The following is a 16,864-nucleotide window of genomic DNA, read 5'->3' on the forward strand; positions in this document are numbered from 1 at the left end:
AACCTGCTGGTACGTGACAGAAACACGGAGACACTGTACAGCAGACATCTCAAAGCCCTGGAGATATATCACCAGCGGTGCCTCCGCAAGATCCTGCAAATTCAGTGGCAGGACAGGCACTCCAATATCAGTGTCCTCTCTCAGGCCAACATCCCCAGTATCGAGACAGTGGTCATGGCTTGTCAGTTATGTTGGGCAGGCCACATTGTCCGCATGGCTGACACAAGACTCCCAAAACAATCTTTCCACTCCGAGCTCCGTCACGGCAAGAGGCTACCAGGAGGGCAGAGGAAACACTACAAGGATGTCCTGAAAGCTTCCCTGAAAAAATGTGACATCTCCACTGATTCATGGGAATCTCTTGCCTGAGACCGCTCCAAATAGAGATGATGATTCCGCGAAGGTGCCAGCCAGTTCGAACAACGTTGACATGCCCAGGCAGCGACCAGTGCAAACAGCAGAAAGGAGCATCCGGAATTTCAAGCATCACATTCAGTCGCCTCACCTGTGACAGAGTTTGCGGATCCAGAATTGAACCAGTCACCCAGGGACCCACAACTCTGAAGTGGAAGAAAGTCATCCTCGTTCCTGAAGCACTGCCTAAGAGACTTTGAAGTCTAATCACTGTTGTAGGAATTACAACTGCATTACTGAGGGCAATTGTAGTACTCAACCCAGGCGTTGGGCGAACAGCGAACTCAGCACAGGTTAGCAGTGTGATAACTTTGTGCTTCACTGGATAGGTGTCTGAACCCAGTAGGGCACTGAGCCCATAGACAACAGTTGGGAAAAAGGCACTGAATACAGATTCTAACTAACGATGAATACCAAAACAGTCACAAATACCTCTGGCATGGAGTCAGGAAGGCACAGATCAAAAGAATAAAAATGCTGCACAGAATGCCCAGCCTTTTGATGATTGGCCATAAATCTTGAAGTCTGCTCAATCTGTGGTTGCAGCCTTATTCATGGAGAGTTTCTGATACAGTGACGGATATGACCGGTGCCGTGACTTAAAAACACGGATGTCTTGGTACACATTTCCTGTTATATTGATGCTATCTAAATGCAAGTCTGTCTATCCGTCTGGTCTTTCCTTCCATCTTTCTATCCTTTTTTTCTCAGGTGTCCTGGGTTGATGAGTGGGTTAAAGTAGCCAGGCTTCCCACTTCTTACTGTTGTCCAATGGCTTCTGCACGTGTATGTGTGGATAAGGTGAAAATAAGAATAAGTTTGAGTGTGAAGCTTTCCACAGTCAAATAACCTATTGATACTCACCATCTAACCTCACATATGAACAGTGGTGATTTCCCCCTTAGCCTAGCCCAAAGATGGTAATGCTCCATTACCATTCTAACTATCAGCTGACTCAGTGCAAACCATCAGTGTAACTTTACTATTAGTCTATCATTGAGCGACTTACTGTTTCCCCTAGCGAAAGAGTCCAGAGCGAGAGGTCATAGTCTCAGCATAAGGAGTCAGCCATTTAGGACTTTCTTCACTGAGAGGGTTCTGAATCTTTGGAATTCTCCACCCCAGCGGACTGTGGATGTTCAGTCGTTGACTATATTTAGGACTGAGATCGATAGATTTTTGGTTACTTAGGTTATTAAGGAATATGGGGATAGGGTGGGAAAGTGGAGTTGATCATTAGTCAGTAAACTAACCCCCGTCCGAACGTGCTGCTCTGCAGGAAATGTGCACATCTGGAATTTGGGAAAGAGTAGGATCAGACTTGACTCTAAACTTAGTCAAACAGCTGACCATCACTTACTGTTTAGGCTCACAGAAAGAACAGTCACTCAGATGACCTACCAGCAGGCTGCTGGCTTCTAAACTATGCGTTATTCCTTCAAAATTGGAGCAAAATCAGACTGAGAAAAGGGGATACAACAGTCAGTGGGGAAAGCAGGAGCAAATGATGTACAAACAGATCAAGCAGTTAAAACACCTTAAAAACAAAGCTGTAGGCTGGCCAACACATAAGAGTATACGGTATACCAAAACAATAGTCAAAGCATATTTCCTACAACCTGTGGTTGTCAGTGATTTCCTACAATATTGTTTCACTTTAGATATATTTGGGTCATCATATAGGCAACTTTTACCTCAAAAGCACAAGATCAGCAGATTTGTTTAGGTTTCTGTTTTAAATATAGAACACAAACCTAACAGGGAAGTCCCTGGGGACATAACTAATCACATCTCCTGCTCAGTGGCTGAATATAAAGCTACAGATAAACAGAAATTTAGACCACGAATCCAAAGAGAAACAGATGGGTAAATTCAGTGACTTTCACTGGAAAGCTGAGCTGTCTAATGAATGATTTTCCAATTCTCTTCACTCTGGGCAGTATTCTGCATTTCTGAAGGGTTTCTGAAAGCAAATATTACCCTGAGCTAACCGATGCACTATGGGGAATAAACTACATCCACTTCTGGATTAACAACAAAATGTGCTGGAAATCCACTTCTGGATGTCTGGTTTCCAGCTGTTCTATACAACAGGAAACTGTTGACCATTTTAAAGTTGTGTTCTCAGTACCTTAACAGATCGCCCACAATATCTAATGACCAGCTATACCTATGATTAGCATCTGACAGTGCAGGGGAAATGATACGCAGTGGAGCAGGAATTCCCTCTTCCCCCGAAGGTGGACTGAATTCATATGCGTAAAGCGTTGAGTGTAGATTCTTTGTCTCTGCACAGTACAACAGAGAAGATTGAGCAGACTGCAAGATTAGTTGTGAATGCAGAAAGTGCTGGAAATACTCAGCAGGTCTGGCAGCATCTGTGGACAGAGAAGCAGAGCTAATGTTTCAGGTCTGTGACCTTTCATCAGAACATCCAGTATTTCGCTTTTATTATTGTTGTGAATGCAACTTGGGTGACAAACTTTTTCCTTGTCTACTTGTGAAACCTGTCTGACTCTATAAATAGCCTTAATGCTCCAACTGGGATCATCTCACATAGACCAGGTACATAATAGGTGTCAGCTGTGGCTCACTGGGTAGCACTCTTGCCTCCGAGTCAGAAGGTTGTGGGTTTCAGTCACACTCCTTAGACTTGAACACAAATCTAGGTAGATACTCCAGTGTAGTATGGAGGGAGTGCTGCACTGTCATGTGAGATGTTAAACGAGGACTATTCTGCCCTTGGGTGAATGTAAGAAATCCCAATGGCACTATTCTGAAGAGCAGAGGAGTTCAACCAGGTGTCCTGGTTGATATTTATCATTATTTGGTCATTATTACCGCCCTTTTGGACTTTGTTGTGTGCAAATTGGCTCTCACAATTCCTGCATTACAACAATGACTACACTTTAAAAGTACTTGGTTGGCTGTGAAGTGCTTTGGACATGAAAGGCACTATATAAATAAGTTCTTTCTTTCTTGGCCTGCCTGGTTCAGTAACACACTGAGGTATGGATTTTACTTATGCAGCAATTAAGAGAATACTAAAAAAATGAGTTAGAATAAGAAGCACCATTCCAAAACAAAAGTATAGTTGTGTAAACGTACCTGGAAAAGTCGCAAGATAGGTTCAGAGGCAGAAGACGTGTTAGCTGATCCTTCCAGAATACCAACCCTACCATCTTCCCATTAAAAACGTCCAGCTGCTTTTAAAGGAGCCCAGTATTTTAGCAATTACCATTCCTCTTGGCAACCTATTCTAGCTGTTGATAACCCTGTATAAATAATTACTTCCTGCCATTTGTTCACAACTTGTCTTCCACAACCTAAACCTGTGTCCTTTTTTCTGCCACCTTAGCGTATTTCAAAGTATTTTTTCAAGTTTACCCTACCCTTTAAAGGAAGAATATTAGTATAATTGCTGGGTATAGCTAAGACCCACTAGAATGATACCAGGACAGAAAGATTATAGTTCAGAATAAAGGCTAAAAAATGGCATTAACCAGCCCCCCCCACAACCCTTCCTCTTCCCTGCCACCAACTACAATAGGGATTAAGGAAGGGTTGAATAGGGGTTTTCAAAATTGTTAAAACTGAGAGTGTAAATAATGAAAGGTTGTTTCCACTGGTTGGATAATTGTTAGAAGACACAGACTCAGGATTGTCACTAGACAAACGGAGGGCAAAACGAGAATAATTTTTTCAGTTATTAGAATATGGAATACTTTTATCACAAGTGGCTATAGTGACAAAGATTATAATATCATTTAAAAACAAAGACTATAAAAGGTCACAGGGACACAAGAAAATGGAATTAGGAGTAATGAAATCCAGTTAATGAGCTAACGTGAATACGATGACCTCCTTCTGTGTTGTCATTTCTATCATTTCGATCCCATTAAAGTAGCTGGAGGGATGTATCTTTAATTGCAGTATTATTGTCTGTTGCAGAACATTTTCTTTAACAAAATTAACCTATGTACAAAAGATAGATTACGTGCAGAGTCCACAAAAAAAGAGAATCATCTTCCTCTTACAAGATGACAAAGCACCTCTTACAAGATGACCCCAGGCTGATATCCACAAGGGGTTTGGACAGGGGTATAAACGAACAGTTGAATAAAGTCAATATTAATAAAGGACTTGCAAACTAAAAACTGAATGCCTCACATAGGAAAGCAGGTGCGGAACTTTAGAGAGGTTTTACAAATTTAAGTTTGTACAACTCTGTATTGACATTTAATGAGGCTAAAAAGAACACAGAGTAGGGACAGAATAAATTAAAGCAGCTAATAAATTCAAGAAACTAATACAATTGTTGATAGTTTTATGAAAGCTCTGAAGTGTAACGGTGTTATGACTGAATAAAGTGAGTCCAAGTCACAAGGCGGAATCAAGGAGTGGCTTTAATGTGCTAGTGTCAGATTACTGACTCCAGAGTTATAGTAGAACAGCAGCAATAACCACTTCATGTCAAAGCAAAAGGCGCAGTATGGCTGCATACTGGATCCCTAAGGAAAAGGGCAAATAGAGAAAAAAAAATGTAGAACAGAAATAAACTCAGATAAAGAAAACTGTCTGAAGAAAAATTGAATAGTTTCAGTGCAGCGATAAAAATAACCACTTGTACTTAAATCCCATTTATAATGAAGAGAGAGATTTGTGAACTAGACTGGAGCTGCTTTCACATGGTAGTCACAGGATGCTGTTGATTTGGAATGAGTGACTAACACTGCAGAAATGCTTGAGCCCTGTTGTGAATGTTGTTCTTGTGCAAACTAATTGTTGATCCTTTTTGGACGCTGAGCGCTCTGGTTGTCCGGGAGAAGCCACTGAAGGCGAAAAATGCATTTCAAACAATCAATAAGGCTCTGTTTGAAGCAATTTGGCAGCTGGGCACCTGGATGGGGCTTTGCAACAGTTTCTACATATTTCCAGTTTCCTTTTCATCAGAACTGCATTAAAAGGGTTGGAAGAAGCTCAATTAATAGCCTGGTACCACCATGAGCTGAAATGACCAAAATGCCAGATTGAACAGCCTACTTTTCTTATACTGGAGTACACGGAGGCTCCAGTTATATTATGTTATCGACTCAATTCTATCATTTTAACCTGAGTGACATCCCTACTGTGGATGAAATGGAATACATGATTTGTAATCTTCCTGAATTTAGTCTCCCTTGGGCTTTCTCCTTTACTCTGTGTAAGAGATAGATTTTTTTCTCAGTGGTATGCTTTCATGGGCACCATCTGGTACTGAGTACAAATGCCAATCCTTCCTGTGAGAGCCTAGGAAACAAATGTTGGCAAGCTATTCAACTGTAAGTATTGTCACAGCTGAGGGTGCTCCTGCCCACTCATGCCTATTTTCCAGAAGGCGTCATTGTATGGTGATCAACATAGGATCAACCAGCCACTTCTCTCCTAACTCAGATGAACAAAACTGAATGGACCGTGATTGAAGCCTGGGACTTGCCTGGTCTGTATACCTTGGTACCACAAGAGGCAATGGACTTACCAACTAAGATAACAGAGATAAACTCTTCCTAAGGTTGGTTAATTAAAAAATCCTAATAGAACAGGCAGCAATTTCTTCAAAAAAAATTTCAAACAAAATGTGGGTTATCCTCTACGGAACTTGGCTGAAACTCCTGGTAAAAATCCTTGAAGCTGTTCTTAAATTATTCCACTTCTTATCTTTCACAAAGGCAGATATATCTATCATCAATTCTCTATGGTGGGGAGGATTATAAGAATTAGCAAGATTCCTAAAACGTCAAAATGGATTTGTTTTGACCTTATCTTGCCCTTGGAGTGACATGAACATTTTAAAAACACATACACAAAAAAAGTGATCAACTTTCATAAATATTTAATAGTTTTCATTTTTAACTGCAGTTACACTAACTCCTCAAAATGCAATCTGTATATATAAATTGCTCCATCAGTTAACTGCTTGAAAGAACATCTGTACTGCCGTTGCTGAACATTCTGGACGATTCTCTTTATTACCATCATGTCTACTGGCAGTGGTATAGACCAGACTGCGTTTCTTAACGACCTTCAGGACACAGTTTATCAAAACAGTGAGAGATCACAGTGTTTCTGCAAATGGAAATTTTGTAGCTTGCCCCTTAAAAATATGCAGTTTTTAAGACTGCAAATTAATCTGTATTCAAACAAAATATAAAATCTAGTCTTCAGAGGATTAAACAACCCCGAAGAAAAGATTGAGCTATAAGAAAAAGAGCAGAAGTTGTTAAGGAAATTGTCTGACATACTCATTCTTCTCATTTGGTGTACAGCAGTGCATTCTCAAATGTGTATGCAACAGAGGATAATTAGAGTTTCAGAAGAGGAGAGTTAAGTTTCCGTACATATTTGTACTTAAGAAAGGGTGAAACATTAGATGGAGAATACATAAGATTTTCAGGCATGCGTTTAACAAGTAAGCTTGGTCTCCCTCACCTAAGCAATAACTAATGCTAGGATATGAGGCCATAGGTAGTAGTGAGCTACCAATACTGCACCCAAAATATGATGTTTTATATGAAAACATACATGAGCATCAGTAGGTGATTAGACTGGGGAGGCCATCAGACCTAGTTCCAACCCTACCCCCAGTTATCAGAAATACTTCCTGCAGATGTTGCTAGCTAGTGATGAGGAAATAGGAACCTGAGCTAATTTGCCTTGAAAACTGTTGTAACACCTCTAAAATCAGCCAGCTGAGAGAGTTTCCAGAGGTGACCTGGACACAGGTGCAACTGCACACAGCATGAGTCAGAGATTAAGGAGGAGAGGAGAAAATCAGCCAAACAAATTATAAATTATAAATGACTACCACATTGTTCGTACCCTTTTGAAGACTGTCCTACAATAATAACCGTACACTGAAGCAGGTTAGAATATCCCTTTGTTGATACTACTCAATGCTTAAGACACGGAAATAGAAAGTATCAATTTGTTAGAGTGTTATAGTTTTCACTCGTTTGTGTGAATATCCAAGGGGCAATATCACAAGAGTCCAATCCTATCCTCGTCTGATATCCACATGTTTTCAATGGAGGAGATCACTGGATAGCACTTACTCTCAGTACAGGGGGTGAGTAGAGCCCCTATTCTACGGGGTAAAAGTTTCATCTGAGGTGCATATTCAAAATATTCAAAGAACTTCTGGTACTCGATGAGTTAATCACAGTCACATACCCTAGTCACACACCACATCAGAGGTTAGTGCGATTCTGAAAATAGCCACAACACGAGTTAAAACATAACCCACCCGACCCACTGGCACTGTGTAAACCAGGTCCACCTGGGAAATAAGATCCACTTTGGCTCTGATTCAAACTTCCGAGCACAACTGAAGAAGCCCCACTGCTATTATTTCAGCCTTTCCCTACAGTAAAGCCAGATTAGATCATTACTCCCAAATTCAACAAATGCAATAGAATTCACTGCCTCGTCCCCAAAACCCAAGAGCATTTAAAATAAATCATCCTCATTTGAAATGACAGACAAGTCTAGGAGTGTATTCTCTGCGGTTATGTTCCAGTCTCAACAATGAATTGTCTGAAGCACCACAACACGAATGTGTTCCCTGGGTCATTTATCTGGAAATCATGATTCAGATACAACTCAATGTTCTTTGCATCAATTCAGTCTCATTTAATACACAGTAAAGAATGGAAGATGTTTTCAGTTTTCTCTCCTCACTGAAGGTGCTGCTGAGGCATGGTACACAGGCACCCTATTATTAGGCTCTTGTTCCCATTCTTAATGCGTGAGCCGACACAGAGAGTTTTGGCAAACTATTATACTGCTGGGGCATCAAGATTGAGTTAGAGTCAGTCCTCACCAACCAGGCACTTTCCAAAAAGAATCACCAGTTATCTTACTGAGGGAGCCATCAAAGCTGATTTAGATCCTTCCCTTTACCAAACATAGGCTTTCAAACAGGAATGACTGGACAGTAATCAGGGGTGGGAACTCTGGGCAATTTCCCCACCCTCCCTCACTGGAGAGCCGAGGCCAATAGTAGCACCCCTACTTAATTGAGATCAGTGAAGTCACGACAGAGCAGGGCATGTATCTGGGACTTTCCCAGTCCATCTGACTCAGTTGTATGCTGACCAGTGTACTTACCAATTCAACCACCAGGGCACTCAGTCAATCTTTAAAAAAGTTTTAGATTTAGCAACTCAGTCAGTATTTCTGAAAATCATTAAAAACCAACTTCATCCAGGAGCTTGCTTCTATACACATGTTGCCACTTTCAGGGCAAAAGGGGAAAAACAAAAAGACTTTTTTTTTTTAGAAAAAGCTATTGAATAGATGAATTTGATGATTGAGCACCCAAGGCCTCCAGTGCCACAAGAGCAAGCATCACACAAATAATACAGGAACATTTGGCTTCAGTCACCCATTGAAGGAATTAGAAGACATCATGCTTCCAACTAACAAGGGAAAACACAACGGTCCCCTGTAGGACGGCAAACTTTCAGTCCATAAGAAATGAAAGGGGACCTGCAGTTAAGAACAATTCTTCTCCAGGACAAGCTGAACTTCAAGGCCTCAAGACAGTAGCTGCCATTTATTCCCTTTGCAAGTCTAAGTGGCGCCTTCCATTTCATACTGCTCCAGCTGTGTGAACAGACGCTGATGCCCTCAGAATCAATCACCATTTCAACTGGATATGGGGGCAAGAGGAAAGAGAGAAAAGACAATTTTAAATTTAAAAAGACCATTTTGTTCCATTAAGAATTTTAAGCCTGACAAAGCCTTCATAATCTAGCCAGAATTGGAAAATTGATGTTAAAATCTTTCTGGTTAATCATCCAACACATTTTTTTCCTTCACATCTGGTTTCATAGGAGTAGGCCATTCAGCCCCTCGAGCCTGTCCCACCATTCAATGAGATCATGGCTGATCCACGGCCTAACTCCATATACCTGCCTTTGGCCCATATCCCTTAATATCTTTGCTTAACAAAAATCTCAGATTTAAAATTAACAACTGTTCTAGCTTCAACTGCTGTTTGTGGAAGAGAGTTCCAAACCTCATCAGCCCCCATCTGGTATCATTTTTAAAAACGAACAGATGTTGAATTTTAACAGAATTCTATGTTGTTGTGCTCGGAGTCCAACAACCATGACGTTACCCGCCTTGCCCACCAAAAAATTTTCTCCTTTTCTCCCCTCCTTCCTTGATGGAATCTACTGCTTGCAGGGAGCAAGTTCATGGGTGTCATCAGCCATGCTGTACCTCACACAGGGCCATTGTGGAAATAGAGTTTTTTGAAGTTCCCATAGTTTCAGTTAATACATTTAAAAAAAAAACCACAAGTATCTGCCGTGTTAGGGTCGTGTTACAAAAGGAACCTGAAAACCTCCATTTTGATGTCAGTTCCTGCAGGTGATACTGCCAGACTTTTTTATGCGGTCATGGGATAGCAGCGTTGCTGCAAGGCCTGTATTTATTGCCCATCCCTAATTAACCTTGAGAAGGTGGTGATGAGCTGCCTTCGAGAACCACTGCCGATGTTGTGTAGATACACCCACAGTGCTGTTCTAGGGAGGGAGCCATTATGACTTTGGCAATCTCTGGCTTGTGCAATCATTTTAGACCATCATGCTGGTCAACTAGAATTCACCAGACTGCCAACAGCACGCTCTGTGTTTCTCTTATTTTTGCTATTCTGTGCCATTCTTATAAGTGTACAACACTTGATATTTACAAAATGCTGCAACTGGCTCTTATGTTAAACATCGTTTTTTTCTCGATGGCCAGCAATAAAACTGTAAATAAAAGCAAAATACTGCGGATGCTGGAAATCTGAAATAAAAACAAGAAATGCTGGAAATACTCAGCAGGTCTGGCAGCATCTGTGGAGAGAGAAGCAGAGTTACCGTTTCAGGTCAGTGACCCTTCTTCAGAACTAGCAAATATTAGAAATGTAAAAGGTTATAAGCAAGTAAAGCGGGGGTGGGGCAAGAGATAACAAAGGAGAAGGTGTAAATAGGACAAGGTCACAGAATAGCTGACCAGAAGGTCATGGAGCAAAGGCAAACAATATGTTAATGGTGTGTTGAAAGACAAAGCATTCGTACAGATAGGGTATTGACGGACTGAAAATTGAACAGCCGCAAGTACAAATATGAAAAAAAAGTGGGTAAGCAAACTGAACACACTATGAAATAAAACAAAATAAACACAGAAAAAAAATTTTTAAAAGGAAAAATAAAAAATTAAAGAATAAAATGGGGGGCCCATCATGCTCTGAAATGATTGAACTCAATGTTCACTCCGGCATGCTGTAGTGTGCCTAATCGGTAAATCTGATGCTGTTCCTCGAGCTTGCGTTGATTTTCACTGGAACACTGCAGCAATCCCAGGACAGAGATGTGAGCATGAGAGCAGGGGGCAATGTTGAAATGGCAAGCAACCGGAAGCTCGGGGTCCTGCTTGCGGACTGAGTCTGCGTTTGTTCTCCCCAATGTAGAGGAGACCACATTGTGAGCAGTGAATACAGTATACTACATTGAAAGTACAAGTAAATTGCTGCCTCACCTGAAAGGAGTGTTTGGGGCCTGGGATAGTGAGGGGAGAGGAGGTAAATGGGCAGGTATGACACCTCCTGCGATTACAGGGGAAGGTGCCATGGGAAGGGGACGAGGTGGTGGGGGTAATGGAGGAGTGGACCAGGGTGTCACGGAGGGAACGATCCCTTTGGAATGCTGACAGGGGAAGGGAGGGGAAGATGCGTTTGGTAGTGGCATCATGCTGTAGGTGGCCGAAATGGCGGAGGATGATCCTTTGGATATGGAGGCTGATGGGGTGGAAAGTGAGGACAATAAAACTGTAAACTTTTTTTTGTTGAGCGGAATGCAATAAAAATAGATGTCCATGCAGTAAGACTACCTTAATCGAACCTCCCAGTATCTCTGTAACTCTGCAAATTTCAGGGCTGGAGAGTCCCAGGGCTCCACCTTGCAGCCTTCTAAGAGTTACAGTCAAGTGGTTGCACTCTTGAGTTATTCGGCAACCATCAAATTAGGGGTGGAGGTTGAAATGGGAAATATCAAGGAGATTGCTATAAAAGAAATGTTTTGTTGGCTTTTACGTCCCATATCCTTTTTGGGGGGGGGCGTTTATGTGCCCATTGATCAGTCATGCATGTTATGGTCACCATCATCTTTTATTGATTTCATGTTATATGTGTAATATAATTGTCATCCCAAGTTGCACCACACTGCCCCACAGCCCATAATCACTGTGCAAATAGTACACTGCAAACACTTCAGTGTGGATAGTTTTAAATATCCAATTAGGTCTCAAATTAATTGCCAAACACAGAGATTCCCCACTTGCTATCAATACTCTCTCATGCATAGTGAAGGGTCAGCACAAAGTGCTCTTTGATATTGAGTATTTGCCTCCTCACCTGTCAAGTCGGCTTACTAAGTCACGCACTGTGGCAATGAGATTCTCATTATTTTGGGGGTTGGATAGAATAATACCATGTAATTTCCTCATGTAGGAGTCAATGGTTTCAAGGGTGGGTATCTCCCCAGAACCTGCAAAAAAAAAAAGGAAAACTTCCATTTACAGGAGTACAACAGTATTAGAAACATGCTAGTTTTTTTTTTGTGACAATTGTCTCTGCATTCCTCCTCCTGAAAGCATCAGATCCTGCTGGGATACTCTCTGGTATCTCTCCCAGGTGGTCATTCTTTTTATGTGAGCCTTGGCGAGGAGTATCTGCAGAATATTCAACCATCCTTAACCAGTTTAACATCCTGTTCCCTCCTGATGTTCACGTTCCCATCAGAAAAGTGAAAATGCATGGATAACTGATGGGAGCAGGATCTGGTTTTGATGTAATGCACTTTAAGCTTCACACCTGGAGAGTGTCCACATTGGCACTTGGGTACCCAACTGCATTTACACCTTCAGGAGAGGACAGAATTTGAAAATAAAAGTACCCTATTAAGTCATGGTAAGATAGTGTGTTGTGTCTAAGGGATTTGTAGAACAGTTTTCTAGATCTGTACATGAATTAGTAATAAATACCAAGCAAGGAAATAGACAATATATTTAAACTCTATAATTCTTGCCAAAATCACTCCTGACACAGTAGCTGGGAGGTGCACAGAAATGGCCTCGAGTATCTTACCGTTGTATTCCTTCTCCTACCCTCTTCCTTCTTCTGGCTAAGGCTGGAGACCTGCTGTTAAGAAATGATGAGCGCGAATCTGGTGCGTCACTTCTGTACTCTACAGGGAAGCACATGCACCCCTTCTCCTTCACCATCTGTTAGTACATGGTCTTGAGAAGCAAGTTTCTTTACTAGTCACTTTTCTGCTATCCTTGTCAACAACAACAACGCAAAGTTTAGTCTGACATGGCAGCAATCTACTAGCAGTAATTATACTGTGAAAGTTCATTTTTAACTTTGAGTGCGCAGCTCCCATGAGGTAGCGTTAGTCACCTTGTGGAATCTTGGCACCATTACAGATACTTAAAATGGTACATCCCATTCCCAGGGCAATCCAGAAGTCCAATTATACCTGTGTCTTTCAAAGAATCCTCGACAACCAAAATCAGACCTTGGTTTCAAAGCAATTCTAGCAAAGCTGCCATAGTATCTTGTAAAATTTTTTCAATGGATATTCTACTTTATGAAAAGGATATCTACTGCATGATAACGGACAACCTCCCATCATAAGGTGAGCTTTGTTAATAAGCATGGTTTTTCTTTGCTGCCCATTTTCTCTTTCTTACTCTGAAGGTGTCTATTGGATTGTTTCCATGAGCAGTAGCAGATTTTTGGTAACTTGCCCAAGTGGTTATTCCACATGTGCAAGCCTAGACAAACATGCCTGTTGCTGTCCTTACCTGACCCATATGTCCACATGAAATTTTCAGCAGGAATCTTTAGTTAGTAATCAGGAGCAACAACCTGCCTGATTTTCTTACCCCTCATTCACATAGGGACATAAAGATCAACTGTAGTGCCACAATATCTGTCCTGGCTTCAGACTGGAGATTGAACTTGGAGACTTTACATCTACATTTATTTTCTATTTTTAATAAAAGGCTGTATGGCTCGGTATATTGACTAAGCCGTCAGATTAGATTTCTTACTTTGCTAAAACTGTAACCATGGTCTTTAATGAGTCATAGTATGTCGCACCATCTTCATTCAAGGAGGACGTCTTCAGCACATTGCTGGGGTTGAACTGGCAACGAATCAGTCTAGGAAATCCACATAATGGATTGCCCTCAATCCTACACAGAATATACAAACTGTGCATGTGCCAGAGGGCTTCTTTTATTTTGCCTCACTCTTATGTGCGACCCTTATCATGACACTTCTTGATGGCAATCAGAGAATCCTTCAAGCCTGATTGATGTCTGTTACATTTATTTTCTATTTTTGAAAAAGTCTGACTTGGAAATTTTTTCAGCTTTTAACTTTAAAAGTCTACATAAGCGCTGAAGTACCTGGCAGTGGTACAGTGGCAAAACTGGACGTCAGTGCTTGCCGCAGAGTATCCAAGTGCTGCTGAAGGACAACGTTCCTGTTTCGTTCTTGCATTACATCAATCTCTAGCTTCTCAACCGCTGTTTTCATGCTCTCCACATGTTTCTGCAAGGCTGCATTTCTTTCTTCATATTCTATATTGGACTTCCTCAGCTGCCGGAGCTCCCTTTCCCGAGCTGCAATTCAAAGAAAAACAAAATGATTCAAACTATCATTAGGGACACAAGAAAAAAAGTAATGAAAACTAGGAGATTTCCCAAGTGTTAAAATAAACAATAACCATGCACTGTATTGAAATAGACTCAGTGGTGTGGAATAGCAGGGGGACTTACAGGTACAGGTGCACAGAACAAAAAAGCTAGTTTAACTCTAGGTTTTATCTCAAGAAGTATAGAATATAAAAGCCAAGATATAATGATGAGCCTATATAAAACCTTAATAAGACCTCAGTTAGAGTATTATATACAGTACTGAGAAGGATGTTGAGACTTTAGAGAGGGTACAATGCAGATTAACTCAGATGCTGTCTGGAAAGAGGAAATACAAATGCTAGCAGAAGCTTCAAAAATCCTGTCTTTTCTTGTTGGAATGGCACAGATTATGAGGCAATATAAATGTTTAAAATTACAATAGATAGGACAGGGTAGATAGTGGCAGACTGCTTCCATTCGTTGAGGGGTCAAGAAAGAGGGAAGAGATCCAAGATTAACTGTGAGTTATCTAAAACAGAAAGCAGGAGAAATTTATTTTACTTTTTATTTTTTGTTTATTTAGATACAGCACTGAAACAGGCCCTTCGGCCCACCGAGTCTGTGCCGACCAAGAACCACTGATTTATACTAACCCTACAGTAATCCCATATTCCCTACCACCTACCTACACTAGGGCCAATGGCCAATTTACCCATCACCTGCAAGTCTTTGGCGGTGGGAGGAAACCAGAGCACCAGGCGAAAACCCACGCGGTCACAGGGAGAACTTGCAAACTCCGCACAGGCAGTACCCAGAATTGAACCCGGGTCTCTGGAGCTGTGAGGCTGCGGTGCTAACCACTGCGCCGTGTCTGTCACAGTCTGCTCACAGAGAGCTGAAGCTATGGGATTCACTTCCAGGGTTAGTAACTAAGCAGAAACTGTCAATGTTCAAGATTAGATGTTAGGTTGATGAAGGAAAAGGAGTTGAAGGGATACTGTAAAAGGGTGGGTAAATGCGATTGGAACTATTTGCTAGCTGACATGGATAGGTGGGGCCAAATGAGCAGTTTCAATGTTTTAACACTGATTTATTTCTGTGTGAAGCTTTGATGTTATTTTCCCCATAGTTAAATGTCTTGTTGGAAAATATTTACATTGACTGTTCCTACCTTTGCTGTGGTCTAAAAACTCCTCTGAGAAAATAGGAATGTCCAATACAGATCGATCCTTCAGCTCACCCTGCTTTTGTAAAAAAAAACAGAATCATCATCCATTTTCTATACGTCTAGAAAAATCTACTGTTCTTCCCTCCTTTTGTACCTATTGACGTTATCAAGAGGCCAGCAGCGTCAATGGATAGCAACCAAATCAAACAGCTTTCCATAAAAACAGACTAGAACAAATTCCATAGGTACTTTTATGAAGATACTTGCCACATTTTCTTTTGAGACAAATTATTTTCTCTTCCCCTCCCCTCTCCCCCACGATGTGCTGGAAAAGGAGATCTGGCTGGAGATCTTCTCACAGGCTCTGCCTATGTTGCTCAGTAATAATCTTGCAGGAAGTATGCAAAAGTGGCCTGCATACTGCTCAGGAAGCCCTTGACATCCCATTTGCCACCCTCCTACGACACAAGTCAGCACACTGCTGGGAACTCAAAGTCGTGAACTACATGAAATCTCCAATGAGCCGCACAGTCACCCCCCGCTGCCTTTTAGGGATTGTTTTTCTTTCACTGCATCTCTCGGTGAAGGTTCATTTTACTTTTGTGCCCCACAGACTATTTACAAAACCAGAGGAACACAAACATGAATATAAACATCCTGTTTTATAACAGAGATAAATCAAAAATCTATTTAAAGGCAAAGATAAGGAAGATACAGATTTGTCTGAATAGAGAGAACTTAGTGTATTTTTAAGCAATCTCCTCCCACCTTGCTGGAATAAAGTTGACTGCCTCCAATGTTTTAGTTAAAGGCAACACAAACGATAGCAGTCAGCAAATTGTCAGAACAACTAGACAGTGAGCTCCAATAACAGAACTTTTATATTTAAAAATCAACCTGGATGAAAGGTTGGGCTAGTTGATCTGTTCCCAGGCTTTGCTGCCAAAATTCTGTCACCTTGCCCTGATACGATACAACAATGCTCATATTCCCGAAGGCTGTCCTAGCTAAGGTTAACGCCAGCTCTAACTCCACGTGGAGAGGCTTTGAACTATGTAAGTGATCAGGGAGAGTAGTCACATGGAAAGGAGACAAAGAAACAAACAGCACAAAAGGCAAAGCACCTCAGGCTATTTCTGCTTGCACTCTAACAGATGGTTTCAGAAGAGACTAACAATTGGTAGCAGGTTACTCTCTCCTAGGCATCCCCCTCCTTCAGACAAAGCTGAAATGACTTCTAAAAGAGGCAGTGAATTGCCATTGGAGGCAACAAGCCTCGATAAGTCGTTACCAATCTTTTCCCCTCCTCGTCCCCTTAGTTGTTTGTGCTAATTTTCTCCTCTCCTACAGGACCTGACATTTGCTGCAGTATGCTTCCAATTTCCATGAGTCCACTGTTTGACCAACTGGCTGTTGATCATGGAGGGCACAGCAGCTAAATCTGATTCAGACCTTAGCCAACATTCACTTCCCAGCCGCAAGCATTCAATAGTGATCCAGTACACAGTAAAGCGCGGCTACCCGACCCGAATCAGACAACATGTG

The 16,864-nt window shown here is 41.5% G+C and overlaps 1 protein-coding gene across 9 annotated transcripts in view; it reads right to left on the reverse strand.

Moving 5' to 3' along the window:
• Positions 1 to 6,269: 6,269 nt before the first annotated feature.
• Positions 6,270 to 16,864, reverse strand: part of hmg20a (high mobility group 20A) — a 48,888-nt gene continuing 38,293 nt past the window's right edge. For 5 of the 9 annotated variants that reach the window (XM_068015522.1, XM_068015525.1, XM_068015523.1 and 2 more), the window contains 4 exons: positions 15,323 to 15,395; positions 13,921 to 14,136; positions 11,858 to 11,990; positions 6,270 to 9,103 (listed from right to left, as the gene is read on the reverse strand). In XM_068015522.1, coding sequence (XP_067871623.1) covers positions 9,100 to 9,103; positions 11,858 to 11,990; positions 13,921 to 14,136; positions 15,323 to 15,395 — 426 coding nt within the window. In that variant the 3' untranslated portion in view covers positions 6,270 to 9,099. Of the gene's footprint in view, positions 9,104 to 11,853; positions 11,991 to 12,589; positions 12,783 to 13,920; positions 14,137 to 15,322; positions 15,396 to 16,864 lie in introns of those variants that run through there. The other 4 variants (XM_068015524.1, XM_068015526.1, XM_068015527.1 and 1 more) reach the window with 3 other exon arrangements.

This window comes from Heterodontus francisci, chromosome 35, assembly GCF_036365525.1.
Source record: "Heterodontus francisci isolate sHetFra1 chromosome 35, sHetFra1.hap1, whole genome shotgun sequence".
In the NCBI taxonomy this organism is placed as follows: Eukaryota; Metazoa; Chordata; class Chondrichthyes; order Heterodontiformes; family Heterodontidae; genus Heterodontus; species Heterodontus francisci.